Below are 19,108 nucleotides of genomic sequence, written 5' to 3' on the forward strand. Positions count from 1 at the left end.
CTTGATGTTCTTTGCCATCTAAAATTTTGTTCGATTCGTTGATTCATATGGTTATGGATATATAAAGAGGTATATATGCATTGATTTTGCTATATAATTTAAAGGTATATAATTTGTGAGTTTGATATTAAAGAAAAACAAATTGAAAAAATATTCTATCAAAAATAAAATGATTTAAGTATTCTGGATGTACTATATAAGTTAATAAAAAAAATGAGAATGATAGATTCGATAGGCTGGTCAAAGTGGCATAGTACCTAGGTTTTATATGTAAAAAAAAAGAAAAAAACTTTTAAAATTCAGAGGTAAATTTTATGGTATTACCATCAGAATAAATATGTTAGGAAATTTTTTAAATATATCGATATATCGATATTTTAATAATTTTTAACCGTTAATTTTAATTTTATATATTATATAATTAATGGTTAAAAATTACTGCCAGTGTATTAGTAATTTAGTATATTTAAAAGCTTCTCAATATGTTATATCAAATAGAATGTTATCTTTGTACTAAGGATAATAAACATCTTTTCGAAAAATTAAATTAATTTTGGGGTTCACCAAAAATCAAACTCTTGATCTTTTGGATCTAGCGCTCTAATACTATGTTATGATACCACTCATCCCAAAAGCTTCAGCTGATAGGAAAAGATAACACTAATAATTATATCTCTAATATTCCATAAACCTCCATTGTACACATTGTATAAATATTTCATTAGCTCCTCGTACTTTCCCTTATCTTTATATATAACATCTAACTTATAGGCTGAGCGTTGCATGGATATTTGTATATAGCCATTCAACTTTTGGAAATTTTATTTGCACATATTCAGCATTATATGCATTAGATTATAAAGTTAAATATCATCAAGTGTATGTCATATACAAAGAACAAAAATTATCTTTTAGATATATTTAGACATACTTAAATATTATCACGTATTATAGTGTCTAGCCTTATTAAGTTTAAAAATATAATATGTTATTATTTTATTAAAATAAAAAATATTTTAAATATTATATATAATTAAAAATGATTAAAAAATTAATTTATATTTTAGTATCAATAAAATATAAAAATATCATTACAATTTATCTAAAAAATATTTTATATTTTATGTATGTCGTATCTCCATCCTCATGTCTTATAAAAATTTAAAATTCATATATAAGTTAGAAAATAATCTGTTTATCATATTAATTAATCTGTTTATCATATTATTTAATTTATAAAAAGTAAATTAATAATCACATTATTACTTATCAATATATCAATATTGATAATAAATAAATAAAAAATTATTAATATTTAATATTTTTATGTTATTTATCTATATATTCTTTGATATATTTATAATTTTTTTTTTATCTTTATATACTATATGTTTGTTCCACAACTTAAAATCTTTGAATTCCTAACTGCATATTGCGAAATTTATAAAAAAAATTTCTTTTTTAGTAATATAAATAATTCATGCATGTATCCCCTTTGTTAAATGTGGTTGAGTGGAATATGATTTAAGTTTTAAAAATATTATTTATATATTAAAATTAGTTATTAATATATTTATATTTTATATTTTATATTAATAATTAATTTTAATGTACATTTAATATAGTTGTTTAAGTAGTTTTGTGTTTATTATGGATTACATTCTTTTAAAGAGTAAGAAGCTATTAGTTTAATATTATTCTTGACGTAACCAATCAAAATCAGCTTTTGACTATTCTCGCTATAGTAAAATTATTAACCTATTTAAAATAGATGACTTTAAACTATTTCATCGTAACGAGAAAATTTTTTTTATATTTATATTAAATTATGAGTGGTAAATTTTTTAAAAGTAATATAAATTATGTGTTAATATATATATATATATATATATATATATATATATATATTATTGTGGTGTTTTACAAAATATCAATAATATTTTATTTTATCATAATTAAAATAATATTTTTTATAACATATCAGTGACGTTTTGTCTTTTAAAAATTAAAGTAATATTTTTTACAAAATTTTTTTATAATTAAAAAATATTTTTTTATAAAACGTCATTGAAAGTTAAATTTAAAATAAGAATTATATCTAATTAATTCAAAATTTAATTTTTAAAATTAAAATTAATTTTTTTAACCTATTGTTTTTAGATTGTTACAAAAAAAACGTTGTTTCCCTGTGCTTCTCGTCACCCAAAATCTTACTTTTCACTAATAATATTAAGATGGTAATTAACTATAAGAAAGGTTAAAAAGAACATATTGCTAAGACAGTAGATTTAACAGCACAACCATTGCTTCAATAATAAATAAATAAATAAGTAAATATTAGACATGAACAGTAGTAGTATAGAACTTAGTAAGAAAGTGATATGTGCAATTTTACTCACAGCAAGATGCTGCAGCCTCACACTGTGATGATCCTTCTATAATTTGGGCCACCAGAAAGTGAAAGATAGTGTGCCTGAATTTGCTTAGTGTCTATACCAAATTCTTTCTTTCAATGGGAAGTATTGGATGGAAGCTTGGCACTGAAAGTATTGGTTTATATAAGCAAATACTAAAAGCAAAAGGAAGGATCCTTTGCAATCAATGGGACGACTTGAATTCATGAGTTGACCCAAGCTATACAAAATATCGTTAATTAATACTGAGTAATGAAAGCGTATTATTTTTTGGTTACCTAACATTGTTGAATTGAATTAATATTTAGGTGAATTCTATCCCACCAATTAATGTTTTGAAGGTTACTATATATACTGTTGTGTCTCCGTTCTGGCAATTGGGCTAGGAATTAAAAGTGGGTCCCACATGTCTTGGCCATAACTAACGTCTAAGGAGGTCAATAGCTGCCTGGTTCGCTAACCATGTGGTCAAGTAATAACTAAAAGTGAGAGGGGCTAAATCAAGAATGAAAATATATATATATATTTTTTTGTATTTTTCTTCTTTTAATAAAAACGAAAACCGAAGTCAAATTGAATTATATATAGGATACTTCCCTACAAATTATTGACTCTCCAGAAATCTATAATTTAATACAGGAGTGGATTGAAAAGAACATGTCAAAGTGAATTCTTGGTTCTAAAGTTCAAAGTTCGAACTCTCGTCCCCAACTGACCAGGCACATTGTCCAACGTAATTTCCCTTTGATCTTTTGAGGAAATATTGGCATTATATACCTGTTAGAATTCGAAAAATATCAAGTGACTAATATTTTTTTTTTATTTTTTTGTCTTGTATTTAAATTAATACTAATTAATCTTCTATTTTATTTTACTAAAAGTGTTAGTTTTCTACTATTTTTCTATTATCTCTACATGATAAAAGGATAAAATTTTAATTATAATAATTTTATTATTAAAAAATAATTTGCATCGGAACTGAAACGAACTAAATAACTTATGTAAAACGGTAAAAGGTTACCAAATTAATATACCATTAAAATAGATTAAAAAAAAAATAACACTAGTATTTTAACGTAATTTTTTTTTTAAATTGAATAAAATAAAAATATAAATCAATATTTTAAAATATATCTATATTTAACGATAATTACAATATAATATATCAAAATAAGATATTTTTCTTATACAATTTATAATGTCTAATAAATACTAAAAAGTATAATCAAATTCTAAGTACATATTACTCGTCATTAGAATTTTATTATTTTTTAAGTATATTATCCTTAATTATTATATCATAGTAGAAATTTCACTCACAAGTTATAGAAGCTTTGAATTGCTTTATTATTATCTTTTGGCCTGCGTTTTGGTTATAGGTAGGAACATTAAAATATAAAAGTGTGTTCAGAAGATGAGGCATATATAAATAAAAATATTGTGTCAAAAAATATTAACTTAATATATTTTGTGTTTATTTTAATAAAAAAATATAAAAAATAATAATAAAAGATATAATTTATTATTTTTTGTAATTTTTATAATTATTTTTTTATTATTTTTTTTCAAAATTTATAAATAAAATATAAAATATTAATTTTTATGTTTTATTTTTTTGTCTCTTATTTTTAATATTTTATGTTACCCTGTTATCGTATTCCTTTGTGTTCTGCGTTTGTGTTGTGTATTGCAACAAGTGAGCTCACACAATCAGAACCATCAACTTTAAACTTGCTCCTATACCCATACCTAACCTAGACAATCATTTATTATTTCATTAATAGCTAATGGACAAAATATTTTTAGTGACAAAGAATTAATGATTGAAACATGCATATCACGTTTCATCCTATATAAAATCTAACCATACTAGGAGAATATTAAATTTAAACACTAAAATTAACTGTTAATATAAAATATATATATTAAAATAAATTATTGTTTAGTGCAGCAAACTTTATTCTTCTTAAAAGTTCTATATTGCCTAATTTATAAAAGCTTCCTTTTTCTTATTAATATAAATAAATTCATGCATGTATCCTCTTTGTTAAATGTAGTTGAGTGGAATATAATTTAAGTCTTATATTTATTATCGTTTAAGTTCTTCTAAAGATTAAGAAGTTAGTTTAATATTCTTACCAAGATTTCAGCTTTTTCTTTTTTTTTTTTAAACAAGAAAACACACACACGATTTTTTTTTCTTGAACGGTAAACATTCCACTACTCTCACTCAAATTATTAACTCCATATTAATCAAATTCTTAAATACCAACCTCATCATCACCATAGATCTTACTTTTCACTAATATTAAAGGATTAGGAGTTAAGTATTTATTTTAGTAGTTAATAATAATAATAATAATAATAATAATAATAATAATAATAATAATAATAATAATAAAATTTAAAAGAAAAAAGCACAAACCTTCCGTAATTAAGAATATAGAATTTAGACTTTAGAGTATTTAAAAATAAAAAAGGCCAATTGGTGTTCTCTACTTTTTCTTCTCGAACACTTGTTCTAAACTTCTAATTGTACTTCTGCTACTCATGCGACCACCATTGAATCTTCTCCTCTTCCTAAACTTCAAGGCTCTAATACGCCGATACTTTCTTCTTCCAAGAAAGTATTTTTACTATCAAATAAATATAGTAGAAATTCATCCGTTCTAATTAAGTTGATAATTAAAAGTTATTAAATAATTTGATAGATTTGACTAAATTGTTATTTACCAATTTCATAATTCAATTAAGAATGTCAAAATTTGGATTTTGGATTATTAATTAATTATGTCAAAATTTATAATAAAATTTATTGTCTAAATAATATTCTTATTAAAAGCATCAAATTATTAATTTAAATGAAAATTTTTGTCTAAATATCATATTGAAAAATAATCGAAGAATATATTGGAGAACTATTTAAAAACAAGTCAATGTAGAACGTGGGAGGCTAACTAGCTATTAGATATTAGATATCAAATTAGAGAAAAACAAGTATTTCCATCATATTGTTTACCTGGTATGTTGAAATATACAAAGGAGTGCGCGATAATGATATATGTGCAATTCAATGTGGATGATGAAAATATGGTACTTTAAAATGATTGGTGAAGATATTGAATTAGCTAAGGAAGAGTGAAGGAAACTATGGTAAATATATAGAAATGACAAAAATGAATAAATAAATAAATAAAACGTGTGGCTGGCATGAAAAAGAGAATACTGTACTACATACCATATATAGAATTGAAGTAAAGAATTAGTTCTTTAATTTAATTTTTGTTTAGGTACCAGTTGTTTATTCAAGCTATTCCCTTGCATTTTGGTGGTCCAAGGATCGGATAAATTTGCATGAAGATTGTTGGAACTCATTTTGGGATGGAAGTAAAAACGCACTATTGTGAGAGTAAACACACAATTTCACCAAATAGTTTTACACAAAAGATAGAGAGAGAATAAATAAAGAAGTAGAGTGTATATAAGGGTTAAATTAAATAGTGTGTATATCTAACGATAATTAGTGAAGTCTTTTGCCAATGAGTAATAGTTCAAATGGCATAAGTCTCCTCATACTCAATTAAGAGGTCGCGAGTTCGAGTCTCCTATCTTTGGTTAAAAAAAAAAAAAAATTAGTGAAGTCTTTTACCCTGCACGCCATTTAACAAAATGAAATAAAATATTTAATCTCAAGTGTTAGATTAAGGCTCCAATTATTCTAAAATACTATATCCATTTAATTTATATCCATTAAAATTATTGGTCAAATTATCTTCTCAAACCGGTTACGAAATAATAATCGACTAACGTGTTAAGTGTAAATGTTACGTGACAATGATTTTTAAAGATAAAGACTAATAAATCTATTTAAAATTATTAAAAATCTCTCGTTTCTTACTAACCAAGAAACTGTTGAAGCTGAAGAACTCTGTTACTAAGTACTTATTTGAGTTTTACGACTTCAGAAAAATTCAGTTTAAAATTTGAAAGGCCGAAGAAATTAATTAAATTATTAATTTATTCCGATATGTTTAATTTGAGAAAAAATAAATGAAATTTTAGCATGATTTGGTCTCATGGAATTTTTCTTTTTTGTTATATAATGACCATTTCTCTTTTTCTTGTTTTACTCTATATATGAGTGCATGTTTATTTGTTTCTCTAATCACTTTGCTAGAGTTTTTTTTTCTTTTCTAGCTAAATATTCTTAATATTATTATATATTAGTATTTTTACCCATAATAATATTACGGGAATATAAATCTTTTAAAATTACGTCGATCCTGGTATTATAGATTATGACACAAAAAATTTATAGCATTAAACTATTTTTATAAAATGATCGTAAGCGACAAAAGTTCCCGTCGGCTAAATTCTTAAACAAAATTAAATAATAAGTTTTTTAGTTATTATTTTCAAATGAAATAGTTTAATTTTTTTACTTAATTTTAACATTTGTTGTCTAAAAGAATTTAACATGTATATTTTTATATCTGATTAGATATTAAATTTGTTGCACAAATAAAAATAATTAATTTTTATACTTGCTATTTAAAAATAATATTTTTTCTATATATATAAAAATATAATTATATATTAACATAAAAAAATTTATATTGATAGTTATAAAATTAACTCATTTTTTTAAAACAATTGAATCTTGATTTTCACTTTTAATCACAACATTAGTATTTTTTTAAAAATTATATGTAATAAATATTTAAAAGAAAAGAAGTGAAAATATATATTAAAAAGATAAGTAGTAAAAATTTAAAATTAAATAAAAAATATGTATATAATAATATTTTTTTAAAATTATATTATGTTGTTAATTTTATTTTTTGTAGAACATAAAGGTGGAGAAAAATAAAGAACGAGAGAAAACAGAGAAAAAGATAAAGAAAAAATGAAAGAGGGAGTTTGTTAATTTTAGAAGCTAAAATATTTTTTTATTTTAATTATAATGAAAATATCTGGTGACATATTTTGATTTGTCAAATTACTAATATAAAATATGAATTATAAATTATATATAGAGGGGAAAGAATAAAGATAAATAGAAAAAAAGAGAAAGGTAAATAAGAAAATATAAGAAGGATGTTTACTGATTTTAGAGAAAAATATTTTCTCTAAATTTTAATAAGAGAGTGTCATGTGACACATTTTAGTTATTAAATTAGTTAGTAATATATAAATATAATATATAATATAGCTATATTTCAATTTCAATTTTAATTTAATTTAAATAAATTAGAGAATGTTATGTTGTATATTTTGATTGTCAAATTCGTAATTAGTCATTGATAATGATATATAAGAGAGATAGAGTGAGTGAAGAAATGAGAGAGATAGAGAAAGGAATTCAAGAGAGAAGAGGGGAGAGTTCTTTAATTTTAAAGAGAAAAATTTAATTTCAATTGCAATGAAAGAATGATATGTGACACATTTTGGCCTTAAAATTAGAGATATATAATAGATTATTGACAACTAGAGTGAGACTCGCGCAATGCGGAGAGGTAGATTATTTATACTATATAGTATATTTTAATAAATGTTATATTAAAAATATTTTAAAGAACATATTATAAATAGATTTTGAATTTATTTATTTTTAAAAATATATACCACTTTGTCTTTTCTTGCGATTTTTTTGTTTGTAAATAATGAAAAAAATAAATGAATGAGAATGAAAAACATATAAAAATGTTATATTAAATTTAAGGAATTTTTGACAATTAGTATAAGAGATTAAGAAATGAAGAGTAGTAAGAGTCTTAATATGTATAAGTTGTAGAATTTGAATATTTGTAATTGAAATTTTTTATAATTATTATTATTATGATACTTTTAATGTATGTTTATTGCATTTAATTAGTACTTGATGTTTCAATTGAATAATAATAGATAAGAGTTTTTTGTTTTAATTTTTTTTAAAATATTTTACTAAATAATGATTGGTTGATTTTCATCTAGCAATTTTGGGTATTCTACAACAAAGAGAATAAGACGTGGAATAACAATTTGAAAAAGAGGAACACGTAAATGTAAATTGTGGAAGAAGTACTCCACATGTAAAATAACAATTTATAATTTGATGATGAAATATTGCAATCGATAGTATATAGGGAGCAATAATTTTAAATGCACATTAATTTTGGTTGTGAGTGTTGGACAGAACCGTTTACAAAAGAGGAATACATAAACTTGTGCTACTTGCAATGAGTTCACAATTAAAATGTTATTATTTATAACAAATAAATAGGGCTATTGAAAATGATATTGAACAATGAGAAGAGTAAACGGCAAAGTTAAAAATCTTTAGGAAGATACCTGAGACAAATTTCCTACGTTGGCGGCGCCGAATGGTGACGTTGGTCTGAGACCCAGAATCGAGCTCTGGCAGGGAAACCGCAAGAGGAGGAATGGAGTTTGCCTTGGTTTCTGCAATTTATGCAATGCGGCTCCGCCGGAGATGGACATCGCGATGTACAATTTGTTTTGAGGAAAAAACAATGGCTCATGGGACCAAAAGAGGATGGAGAAAATAGGATGGGACCGGAAGAGGATGGAGGAAATAGGATCTTGGTACAGAGAGGTGCTAAGAGGGTGAGGGTTTGAGAAAGGTAATAAGCTCTTTGGTTTTGAGAGCTTTTTGTTGGAGTAAATGTTAATTTGTGTTTTTGTTGTTTTAGAAATAAGGATTGATTTGGAAAAAGTTAATTTGTTGGTTTTTATTGTGTTTTTTAGTTGTTTTTTGTGTTTTTTTATGTGAAAATAAAAGTTGATTTGACAAGATTTGAGTCGTGGATTCTAAAATTTTACCAAGTAAGCGTTGGTGTTGATATGGTGTTAGTAGAAGAAGAGATATAACTTAAAAATAATGTGGATAAACCTATCTACCTACTTTTATATATTAAGAATAGATATGGAACACAACAATAATATATCAATTACAATTTACAAAGCTCAAATTAAAAGAGTTGTCACATATGTTATACAATGTTAATTAAATTAATGACAAAAAAATTAAAATATGCCATGGAGTCTTGGCAATAATATAATAACTAAGACAATTCAAATTTAAGTAGATTATTGAATCAACCACCTTCAGAAACTCATGAATAGCTTGCCCTTGCCTTTTTTTTGTAGCTACTAGTTATTTAACTTGGAGAATAGAACATACGGTCTGAATAACAGAAAGAAGGAGCAATATAATCCCAGCAATGGAAACTGCTGTCTTCCATGGAGTGGGGAAATAATCGCGTCTCAGGGTTGCCATTTTAGTGTTGCAAGGATGTTTGTAGTAAGCATTCAAATCATCACAAATTTGGAGATAATTAACATTATAATTTTCCAATAGAATATGTTTATCACTACCACTTACATCACTCTGAATTATTCCAGCTTTGATGAGGACATCTGCATCCCTATTTGAGTAGACAAGTTGTTTGAGGAAGTTAACATAGTCAGCGATGTAGTGTTCATCAGGATAATGACACTGTTCCAAAGCCACAATGTTCCTCAACCAAATCTCAGTGAAATCATCTACAGTAATATGCGGGATTGTAAGAACACCATGTTCAAATTTCAAAGTCTAGTATGTCAATAGGACTTGATTTATTTACTACTTGAAACTTCAATCCTGCTTCAAGTAACCAGATGCACTGTGACCAAGAACAAGTGTTTATGTTTTCTTTCACAAGGTCAATCGTTGTTTTAAAATGCAGTATTTACACAAATCAGTGAAGTGCACTATTTGGTTATTGACATTATTGATGTTGATAGTTTTTGCATACGTACCAATTCTTTATTCAAGGTATTCCATTACATTTTTGGTAGTTCAAGAATAATTTTTCAGTGAAGATTGTTCAAGTTCATTTTTTTATTGAAGTAAAAGTGTGAGAGTACCGGGTTCCAGTTCATTTTTTGTTCAAGTTCATTTTTTTTAAATCAAATCCGGAAATGAATTGTATTTTTTAAATAAAACTTCAAAAATAATCCATCAATAGGGATAAATTATAAAAAAATACCACGGTAAATTTTAAAAGGTGAATTTATTGTGGCAAATTATAAATACATTATAACTCAATAAATTAGGAATTTACATTATTTTTGGATAATTTATCTTTGTTTATGTCTATAGATGCTTTCTATTAATCTATGTTCATATGCTAATTTATGTGTGTCAGTCAACTATTGTTGTTGAAAGTTATTGACTTTTTAGAATTTGATAGAGGAGTGAATTATATTGAATAAATATGTAAAAGATGAGAGAAATATATTCTAATATATACGTATTTTTTATATTAAAAATATTGATAAACATATCAGAAGATAAAATCTAAGACTTCCCTTTTATACCTAAAAGAAAGTTTTTAAATAGATGTAATATAAAAGTGATAAAACATCATTCAATTCTTCTATGGAAAAAAGCACATATAACTATGTATTACTATTACTGTGTACATATATCATATGGTATGGCTCAATGAGAAACATATAAAAAATGAATGAAAGGAAGCAAATTAAAAGAATAGTACTAGAGATCAGAAAGCCTTCAAAAGTGATTGAAGATAGTGATTAAGTATTGAAGGAAGCCAACAACTATATATACATAATTTGTAAAAGGAAAAAAGAATGCAAAGGAAGCAAAGACTTGAATATGTTACTTCTTAATGTAATATAGTTTGGTTAGGTACAAGTAATCCTTTAACCTACGTTTTTTCTTTACTTATTGTTAGTATAGGAATATTAAATTAGGTTGAAGAGAAGAGAGAAAGAGAACCAAGAAGAGAATGAGAGAGTACGTAGTGAATTGATAACAAGTATATATATCCTATGCTGTCATGCAAGACTTACATACCAGAAATCTAACTAACTTTTATTGTGATAACTAACTTTCTTCGCATATACTCTAATACTCCTAAACTGCGTGTTAATGTTGCAAGTGTGAGGAGTAGTGTATGTATGAAATTAGTTCTATATTAAAGAAAATAACAAAAAATGAAAAATTTATAAGATGACAGACTATTAATTTTTTATCTTAAAATTTTGAGTTAGATGTAATATCTATGTTTTAATATTTTTTATATTTCATAATCATCTTTTCATATTTTTGCTCTAAGGTTTTTAATTTTTCCTGACAAGTTTGGAAAAAATAAATGACATTTTAGCTAGCATGATTTCATTACATGGATTTCTTCTTTTTTTCCTTTTTTTTTTTTCTTTTTGATGATAACATGAAAACTAAAAAATTCTTGGCGTAAAAATTTAGTGAGTCATAGTAAATAAGGCAAATATAATGACCTTCTCTCTTTCTTGCTCTATGTATTTTTCCTATCTCTATTCTCTACCACCGCCTACCTATATGAGTGCATGTTTATTTATTTCTATCTAATCACTTTGGTAGTGTTTTGCTTTCTAGCTAAATCTCATTATCAATATTATTATATATTATTTACGAAATTGAATAATGCAACAATAATATCAATACAAAGCTCAAAAGAGTAGTCACATATATTACAATAATTGTCATGATATCATTCATGACAACAAATTAATGAAAGAATACAAATTAAATTAGAATCCGTAATAGAGTGTTGCAATAATATAATAACTAGCAAATCTCCAATTTAAGTAGCCTCTTTTGTGAATGCAGGTGGCTATAGTAGTAGCCTTAATACTAGTTATTTAAGAATGAAGCTGGAGAATGGAACATACAGTCTGAATAACAGTAAGAAGGAGCAATACAATTCCAGCAATAGAAGTTGCTGTCTTCCATGGAGTGGTGAAATAATCGCGTCTCAGAGTCGCTATTTTAGTGCGGCAGGGATGTTTGTAGAAAGCATTCAAATCATCACAAATTTTGACACAATTGACATTATAATTTATCAGTATATTATTCTTATCAACATCTCTGAATAACTTAGCCACTGAAGTGTCATTACCACTTATATCACTATGAATTATTCGAGCTTTGATGAGGACATCCGCATCCTTGTTTGTGTTGACAAGTTGAGCAAGGAAGTTAACGTAGTCAGTGATGTAGTGATGACGAGGATAGTGACACTGCTCCAAAGCCACAATGTTCCTCAACCAAACTTCAGTCCTATCATGCACTGTAACGTGTGGGATTTTAAGAATACCATGTTCAAATTCCAAGTCAAGTATGCCATGACTTGATTTATTTACTTGGAACTCCAGTCCTGCTTCAACTAACTCAGATGCACTGTGACCAAGAACAAACGGTGCAAGGTTCCTTGAAGGTATTCTATGAGATGGTGGCAAATGGAAGTATCTAAGCAGATCAGTGAAGTGTGCTATGGTGCTACCAGCTGCTGGTAATAACACTCGTTGTGTGTTGAAATATGAAAAATATATGTCAGCAGCAAGCCACATAAATGAAGGGAATCGACCACTATCTAAGCGAGAAGCAAAAGCTAGATTGTATGTGAGAATAAAAGAACGGAAGAGAGAAAACAAAGGAGGCAAACAAAGGATGGAAGAGAGAAGTTGGAGAAATTGGTGGAGTTAAAGAGCGTTTATAGGAAACTATTTTATTTATAGAAGTTAGGAAACTATATAAATGAGTGAAATCAAAATGTATTCAATCAAAAAAAAAAGTAAAATTAAAGGAATTTACATATCCTTAGCAATTATTCATTTTCTTTCCTTTTTTTTTCTCTTTAGTAATTATATAGCGAGTGCATTATTGTGAGTAGTGTTCAATTTCATATTACTTTGTAGCTATTAGAAGTCAAAATTCCGCTGCAGACTCAACAATTGGTATCAAGAGCCAACATTATATTATTCATTATTTGAGTGGTAAAATTCAATTTTGAATATAATGGCTTCTACTAGTAGTAATGTCAAAGTAGGCAAATATGAAATCGAGAAGTTCAATGGAAAAAATGATTTTTCCTATTGGAGGATGCAGATGAAAAATCTGCTTATATCACAAAAGTTACACAAGGCACTAGCAGGAAAAGAGAAAAAGCCGGAAGGAATGGAAGATGAGGATTGGGAAGAATTAGATCTTGAGGCACGGGCTGCAATAATCTTATGCCTTGAGAGGGATGTTGCTTTCTTGGTGAACGAAGAAGCAACTGCAGCAGGCGTCTGGTTAAAGTTAGAGAGTAACTTCATGACAAAGACTCTAACTAACAGGATCTACTTAAAATCCAAATTGTATACATGCAAGATGGAGGAAGGCACCTCAATCCGAGAATATATCAATAAGTTTGATAGGATCATATCAAACTTAAAGGATATAGATGTGAAGGTTGATGATGAAGACCAGGCACTCATATTGTTACTTTCATTACCGAAGTCCTATGAAAATCTGGTGCAGACATTGATGCTGGTGGGTGACACTCTGACCATGGATGAGACGAGGGCATCACTTTTAGCAGATGATCTACGTAAGGTTGCTACAAGTGTAATGTCATCTTCAAATGGAAGAGAGTATAATGATCAAGCACAAGGATTGTTCGCGGCTAGAGGAAGGACTAATGAAAGAGGAAAAGGTAATAAGCGTGGAAAGTCTAGGACAAAATCTAGACCTCACGCGGAGAGAACATGCTTTAAATGTGGTGAAGCTGGACATTTCAAAGCAAATTGTCCAAATAAGAAGATAGCTTTCAAGAAACAGAACAACGAAAACCCAAAAGAAAAGCAAGAAGCAAGCTACGTCTCAAATGATGAGGAAGATTGTTACTCTGTGACAGAACAATCTTATGAAATCTTCGATAAGTGGATTCTTGATTCAGGAGCCTCTCACCATATGTGTCCAAATAGGAAGTGGTTTACTACCTATGAAAGCATAAATGGTGGCACAGTTTTAATGGGCAATGATCATGCTTGTAAAACTGTGGGGTTGGGTACTGTAAGAATCAAGATGCATGATGGTGTCGTAAGAACCTTAAAGGATGTGAGACATATTCCAGACTTGCGGAAAAATCTGATCTCCATAGGTTTGTTGGAGAAAAATGGTTGCAAAATAGTTGCGGAAAATGGGGTACTGAAAGTTGTTCGTGGTTCTTTGGTAGTGATGAAAGGATTTCGTCACGGTAATCTTTATTCTCTTTTGGGGACAACGGTTATAGGTGAGTTAGCAGTTGGAATCGGTGGAAGTAGAGATCAAACAGATTGCACGAGAATATGGCACATGCGGCTTGGACATATGTCAGAGAAAGGTCTATCATTGCTTTGTGGACAAGGTTTGCTGAAGAATATGAAGAAACCACAAATGGAATTTTGTGAGCATTGCGTGTATGGAAAGGCACACAGGGTGAAGTTTTCTACAAGCAAGCACAAAAGCAAAGGGTTGTTAGACTACGTGCATACTGATGTTTGGGGCCCGGCTAAAGTTACTTCCAAGGGTGGTTCCAGGTATTTTGTTACTTTTGTTGATGATTATTCCAGGTATGTTTGGATTTACTTCCTCAAACATAAGAATGAGGTATTCGACACTTTTAAGCAGTGGAGAGCAATGGTTGAAAATCGAACGGGTAGGAAGTTAAAAACTCTACGATCTGATAATGGCACAGAGTACACGGATGGGGCTTTCAAGGAGTTCTGTGACCGAGAAGGCATTACAAGACACTGGACAGTTAGAGAAACACCACAACAGAATGGAGTCGCCGAACGACTGAATCGTACGCTACTTGAGAAGGCAAGGTGTATGCGCTCTAATTCCGGGTTAGGCAGAGAATGGTGGGCAGAATCAGTTGCTACAGCTTGCTACATAGTGAATCGATCCCCACATTCTTCTCTAGATAAAAACACACCTTATAAGGTGTGGTCAGGGGAACATGCAGATTACGAGAAACTCAGAGTCTTTGGATGCACAGCCTATTATCATGTCAAAGATAATAAGCTTGATGATAGAGCAAAGAAGGCAATCTTTTTGGGGTATCCAAGAGGGGTTCAAGGTTATCGCCTTTGGAGTGTAAATGATTCTAAGTTTGTAATTAGCAGGGATGTTACCTTTGATGAACGATCTATGGTAGCTTTGTCTAAAGATATGGTGCCAGATGATGGTGATGTTGGAAAAACTTCAAATACTCAAGTGGTGGAGATAGAGTCTAAATACCAACAAATAGACTCTAGTAATGTTCAGGTGGAGCATCCTAATGCTACTCGAGATGACGCAGAGGATGAACTTGATCATGAGGAAATTCAGCGAGAAAATGCACATGCATTACAACAGCTGCAGCAGGATTTTTTGGCATCTACTAGGCCAAAGAGGAATTATAAATTTGTTCAGAAGTTCGGGTCAGACAAGCCTTTGAGACATTATGGGCAGCTAAACTTGGTAGATTATGCACTCTCAGTGGAGGATGATGAGCCGGTCACCTTCAAACATGCTATCAAAGACAAAGATAGAGAAAGTTGGTTGGTCGCTATGGAGGAAGAGATGCAATCTCTTCATAAGAACAAGACATGGGATGTGGTCCCATTGCCCGTGGGAAAGACTGCAATTGGTTGTAAGTGGGTGTATAAAAGAAAAGAAGATCCTACTAAGTCAGATGGTACAAGATTCAAAGCTAGGTTAGTAGCGAAGGGATTTGCACAAAAAGAAGGTGTTGATTACAACGAGATATTTTCTCCTGTGGTGAAACACACTTCCATACGAGTGCTTTTAAGTCTTGTTGCTCATGGTGATCTTGAATTGGAACAACTTGACGTGAAGACTGCATTCTTGCACGGTGACTTAGAGGAAGAAATCTACATGTATCAGCCTGAGGGTTTCAAGGTTGAGGGTAAAGAAAGTCAGGTATGTCGCTTGAGGAAATCGCTATATGGATTGAAACAATCTCCTCGGCAATGGTATAAGCGATTTGACTCCTTTATGTTAAAACAAGGTTTTTCCAGAAGTAATTATGATTGTTGTGTATATATTCGTAAGCTTCCTGGAGGTGATTATATCTATCTTCTATTGTATGTGGATGACATGCTTATTGCCTCTAAGAGCAAGGTAGAGATAGATATGTTAAAGGTTCAACTTGGTAAAGAATTTGAAACAAAAGACTTGGGTGCTGCACGAAAAATATTAGGCATGGAAATTAAAAGGGAGAGATCAAGCCAAAAATTGTTCTTGAGCCAAAGAGGATACATTGAGCGCGTCATTGAAAGATTTGAAATGAAAAATGCTAAATCGGTGGTAACGCCGTTGGCTCCACATTTTAGGCTCTCTGGTAAACAATCTCCCACAACAGCAGAGGATAAGGCTTACATGAAAAATGTACCTTATGCTAGTGCAGTCGGTAGCCTAATGTATGCTATGGTATGTACACGCCCAGATATTTCACAGGCAGTAAGTGTTGTTAGCAGGTTCATGGCAAACCCGGGTAAGGCACACTGGGAAGCAGTCAAGTGGATATTAAGATACTTGAAGGGCACCATTGACACAGGTTTATGCTTTAGTGGAAAATCATGTCAAATCAGCGGCTTTGTTGATTCTGATTATGCTGGTGATCTAGATAGAAGACGTTCTACGACTGGTTATGTATATAAAATACAAGGTGCTCCAGTTAGTTGGCGATCGATGTTACAAGCTACAGTGGCACTATCTACTACAGAAGCTGAGTACATGGCAGTAGCAGAAGGGGTGAAAGAAGCAATGTGGCTAAGAGGTCTTCTAGATGATTTGGGGTTGAAGCAAGATTGCGTGGATCTGAATTGTGATAGTCAAAGTGCAATTCATTTGGCTAAAAATCAGGTTCATCATGCTCGTACCAAGCATATTGATGTTAGATATCACTTCGTGCGTGATGTTATGGAGAAAGGTGACATTTCTCTTGTAAAAGTACACACGGATGAAAATCCCGCTGACATGTTGACTAAAGTGGTGTCAGGAAGCAAGTTCCAACACTGTTTGAAATTGCTCAATATTGTTCCATGTTAGGCAGTTATTGTCTAATGATGCAACCAGATATGAATACTATACTTTGATCGTCCAAAATTTGAGTAGATTTCAAATTGTGAACGAGGTGGAGAATTGTGAGAATAAAAGAACGGAAGAGAGAAAACAAAGGAGGCAAACAAAGGATGGAAGAGAGAAGTTGGAGAAATTGGTGGAGTTAAAGAGCGTTTATAGGAAACTATTTTATTTATAGAAGTTAGGAAACTATATAAATGAGTGAAATCAAAATGTATTCAATCAAAAAAAAAAGTAAAATTAAAGGAATTCACATATCCTTAGCAATTATTCATTTTCTTTCCTTTTTTTTTCTCTTTAGTAATTATATAGCGAGTGCATTATTGTGAGTAGTGTTCAATTTCATATTACTTTGTAGCTATTAGAAGTCAAAATTCCGCTGCAGACTCAACATTGTATATTTTCTCAACAACAAACAAAGGAACCTGATTCTCAAGTAATATCAAATCATATCTCACTCGAAGCTCCTTCCAATCTTTTGGGAGGGTAACATCATCCTCTGTCTTGTGCTCATAACTTCTGAGGAAAAGCTCAATTATGAAACAACAGTCTATGAATATCACCTTCACCAACTCATCCGCTGTCAGATCGATATTCTCAAAGTAACATGCACGGATTTGTGGTTCCAACTGTTGCACGCAACTCACCAAATCACTCAAACTTGCCTCCGATTTTCCAACCAAGTGTTGGAAATAAACCTGTTTGTGACCTTCCATGGTTACCAGTCTGGAATTCCCGTGATGAAGAGGGCCAATAGAAACAAGTACTGGGGTGTATGCATCTTCGTTAAATTGACGGATTTCATGGGGCACCTTGTAGATGCAGCAGCTTTTGGTTGTAAACGAAGGTTGTGTCTCCTTCAGCATTGCTTCCAACTCTTTAGCTACATGATTCTCCATATATCTATATATATATATGTACGTGCATGAGCGCCACCAGAAAGAAAGAAAGGTTATAGAAATGATAATAATTAATGAAAGCCATGCACGCATGAACCTTTTCTCTACAAGTTATGGACAAATTTAGCTAGCTAAATCTATATTCTGACGAGGCAAGCATTCTGTTTATAACTGACAATTTTTTTACCAACACAAGATACATAACTATATATAAATAAATAAATAAATTAGTGTAATTTGTATTTATATTATACAGAATTTGAATATGAATTGATAAAATAAATAATATGTATCTGCATGCACTGTACATAGAAAGGACAGAGTAGATAGCCTGCTTTATAATTCCTACTAATTATTAGATATTAGATTTTTAAAAAAAGATAAATAAATAAGTGTTTCCATCGTGTCGTTTACCTGGTAATTGGTATGTGAAAATATACAAGGAAGCGTTAATGATATTAGTGTTCACTTCAATGTGGATGATGAAAATATGATACTTTCAAATGATTGATGAAGATACTGATTAATTAGCTAAGGGAAGAGTGAAGGAAACTGGTAAATATATAGAAATGACAAAGACATGAAAAGGAAAAAACTACCACATATAGAAGTAAAGAATTTGTTCTTTAGTTTAGTTTTTGTTTAGGTACCAATTGTTTATTCAAGCTATTCCCTTGCATTTTGGTGGTCCATGGATCAGATAAATTTGCAGTGAAGATTGTTGGAACTCATTTTAGGATAGAAGTTATTAAGGAGGTCAAAACTTTGCCACTAATCATTCCCTGATTTGTAGATAGACCATAATCATCATATTCAATTCACCAAAGGTATAGTCATATTAGAGTGAGAATATC

At 29.4% G+C, this 19,108-nt stretch overlaps 1 protein-coding gene across 1 annotated transcript; it reads right to left on the reverse strand.

Moving 5' to 3' along the window:
* Positions 1–12,104: 12,104 nt before the first annotated feature.
* On the reverse strand, positions 12,105–18,777 carry LOC107606534 (UPF0481 protein At3g47200-like). The gene is made up of 3 exons (XM_088493597.1): positions 18,669–18,777; positions 17,755–18,258; positions 12,105–12,864 (listed from the first exon to the last, which is right to left on the reverse strand). Exons 2-3 carry the CDS (start codon positions 18,252–18,254, stop codon positions 12,105–12,107), a joined length of 1,260 nt encoding a protein of 419 aa, XP_088349723.1. The 5' UTR covers positions 18,255–18,258; positions 18,669–18,777.
* Positions 18,778–19,108: the final 331 nt, after the last annotated feature.

The sequence above is a fragment of the Arachis ipaensis genome, chromosome B7 (genome assembly GCF_059453495.1).
Source record: "Arachis ipaensis isolate K30076 ecotype BB chromosome B7, ASM5945349v1, whole genome shotgun sequence".
Taxonomy (NCBI): Eukaryota; Viridiplantae; Streptophyta; class Magnoliopsida; order Fabales; family Fabaceae; genus Arachis; species Arachis ipaensis.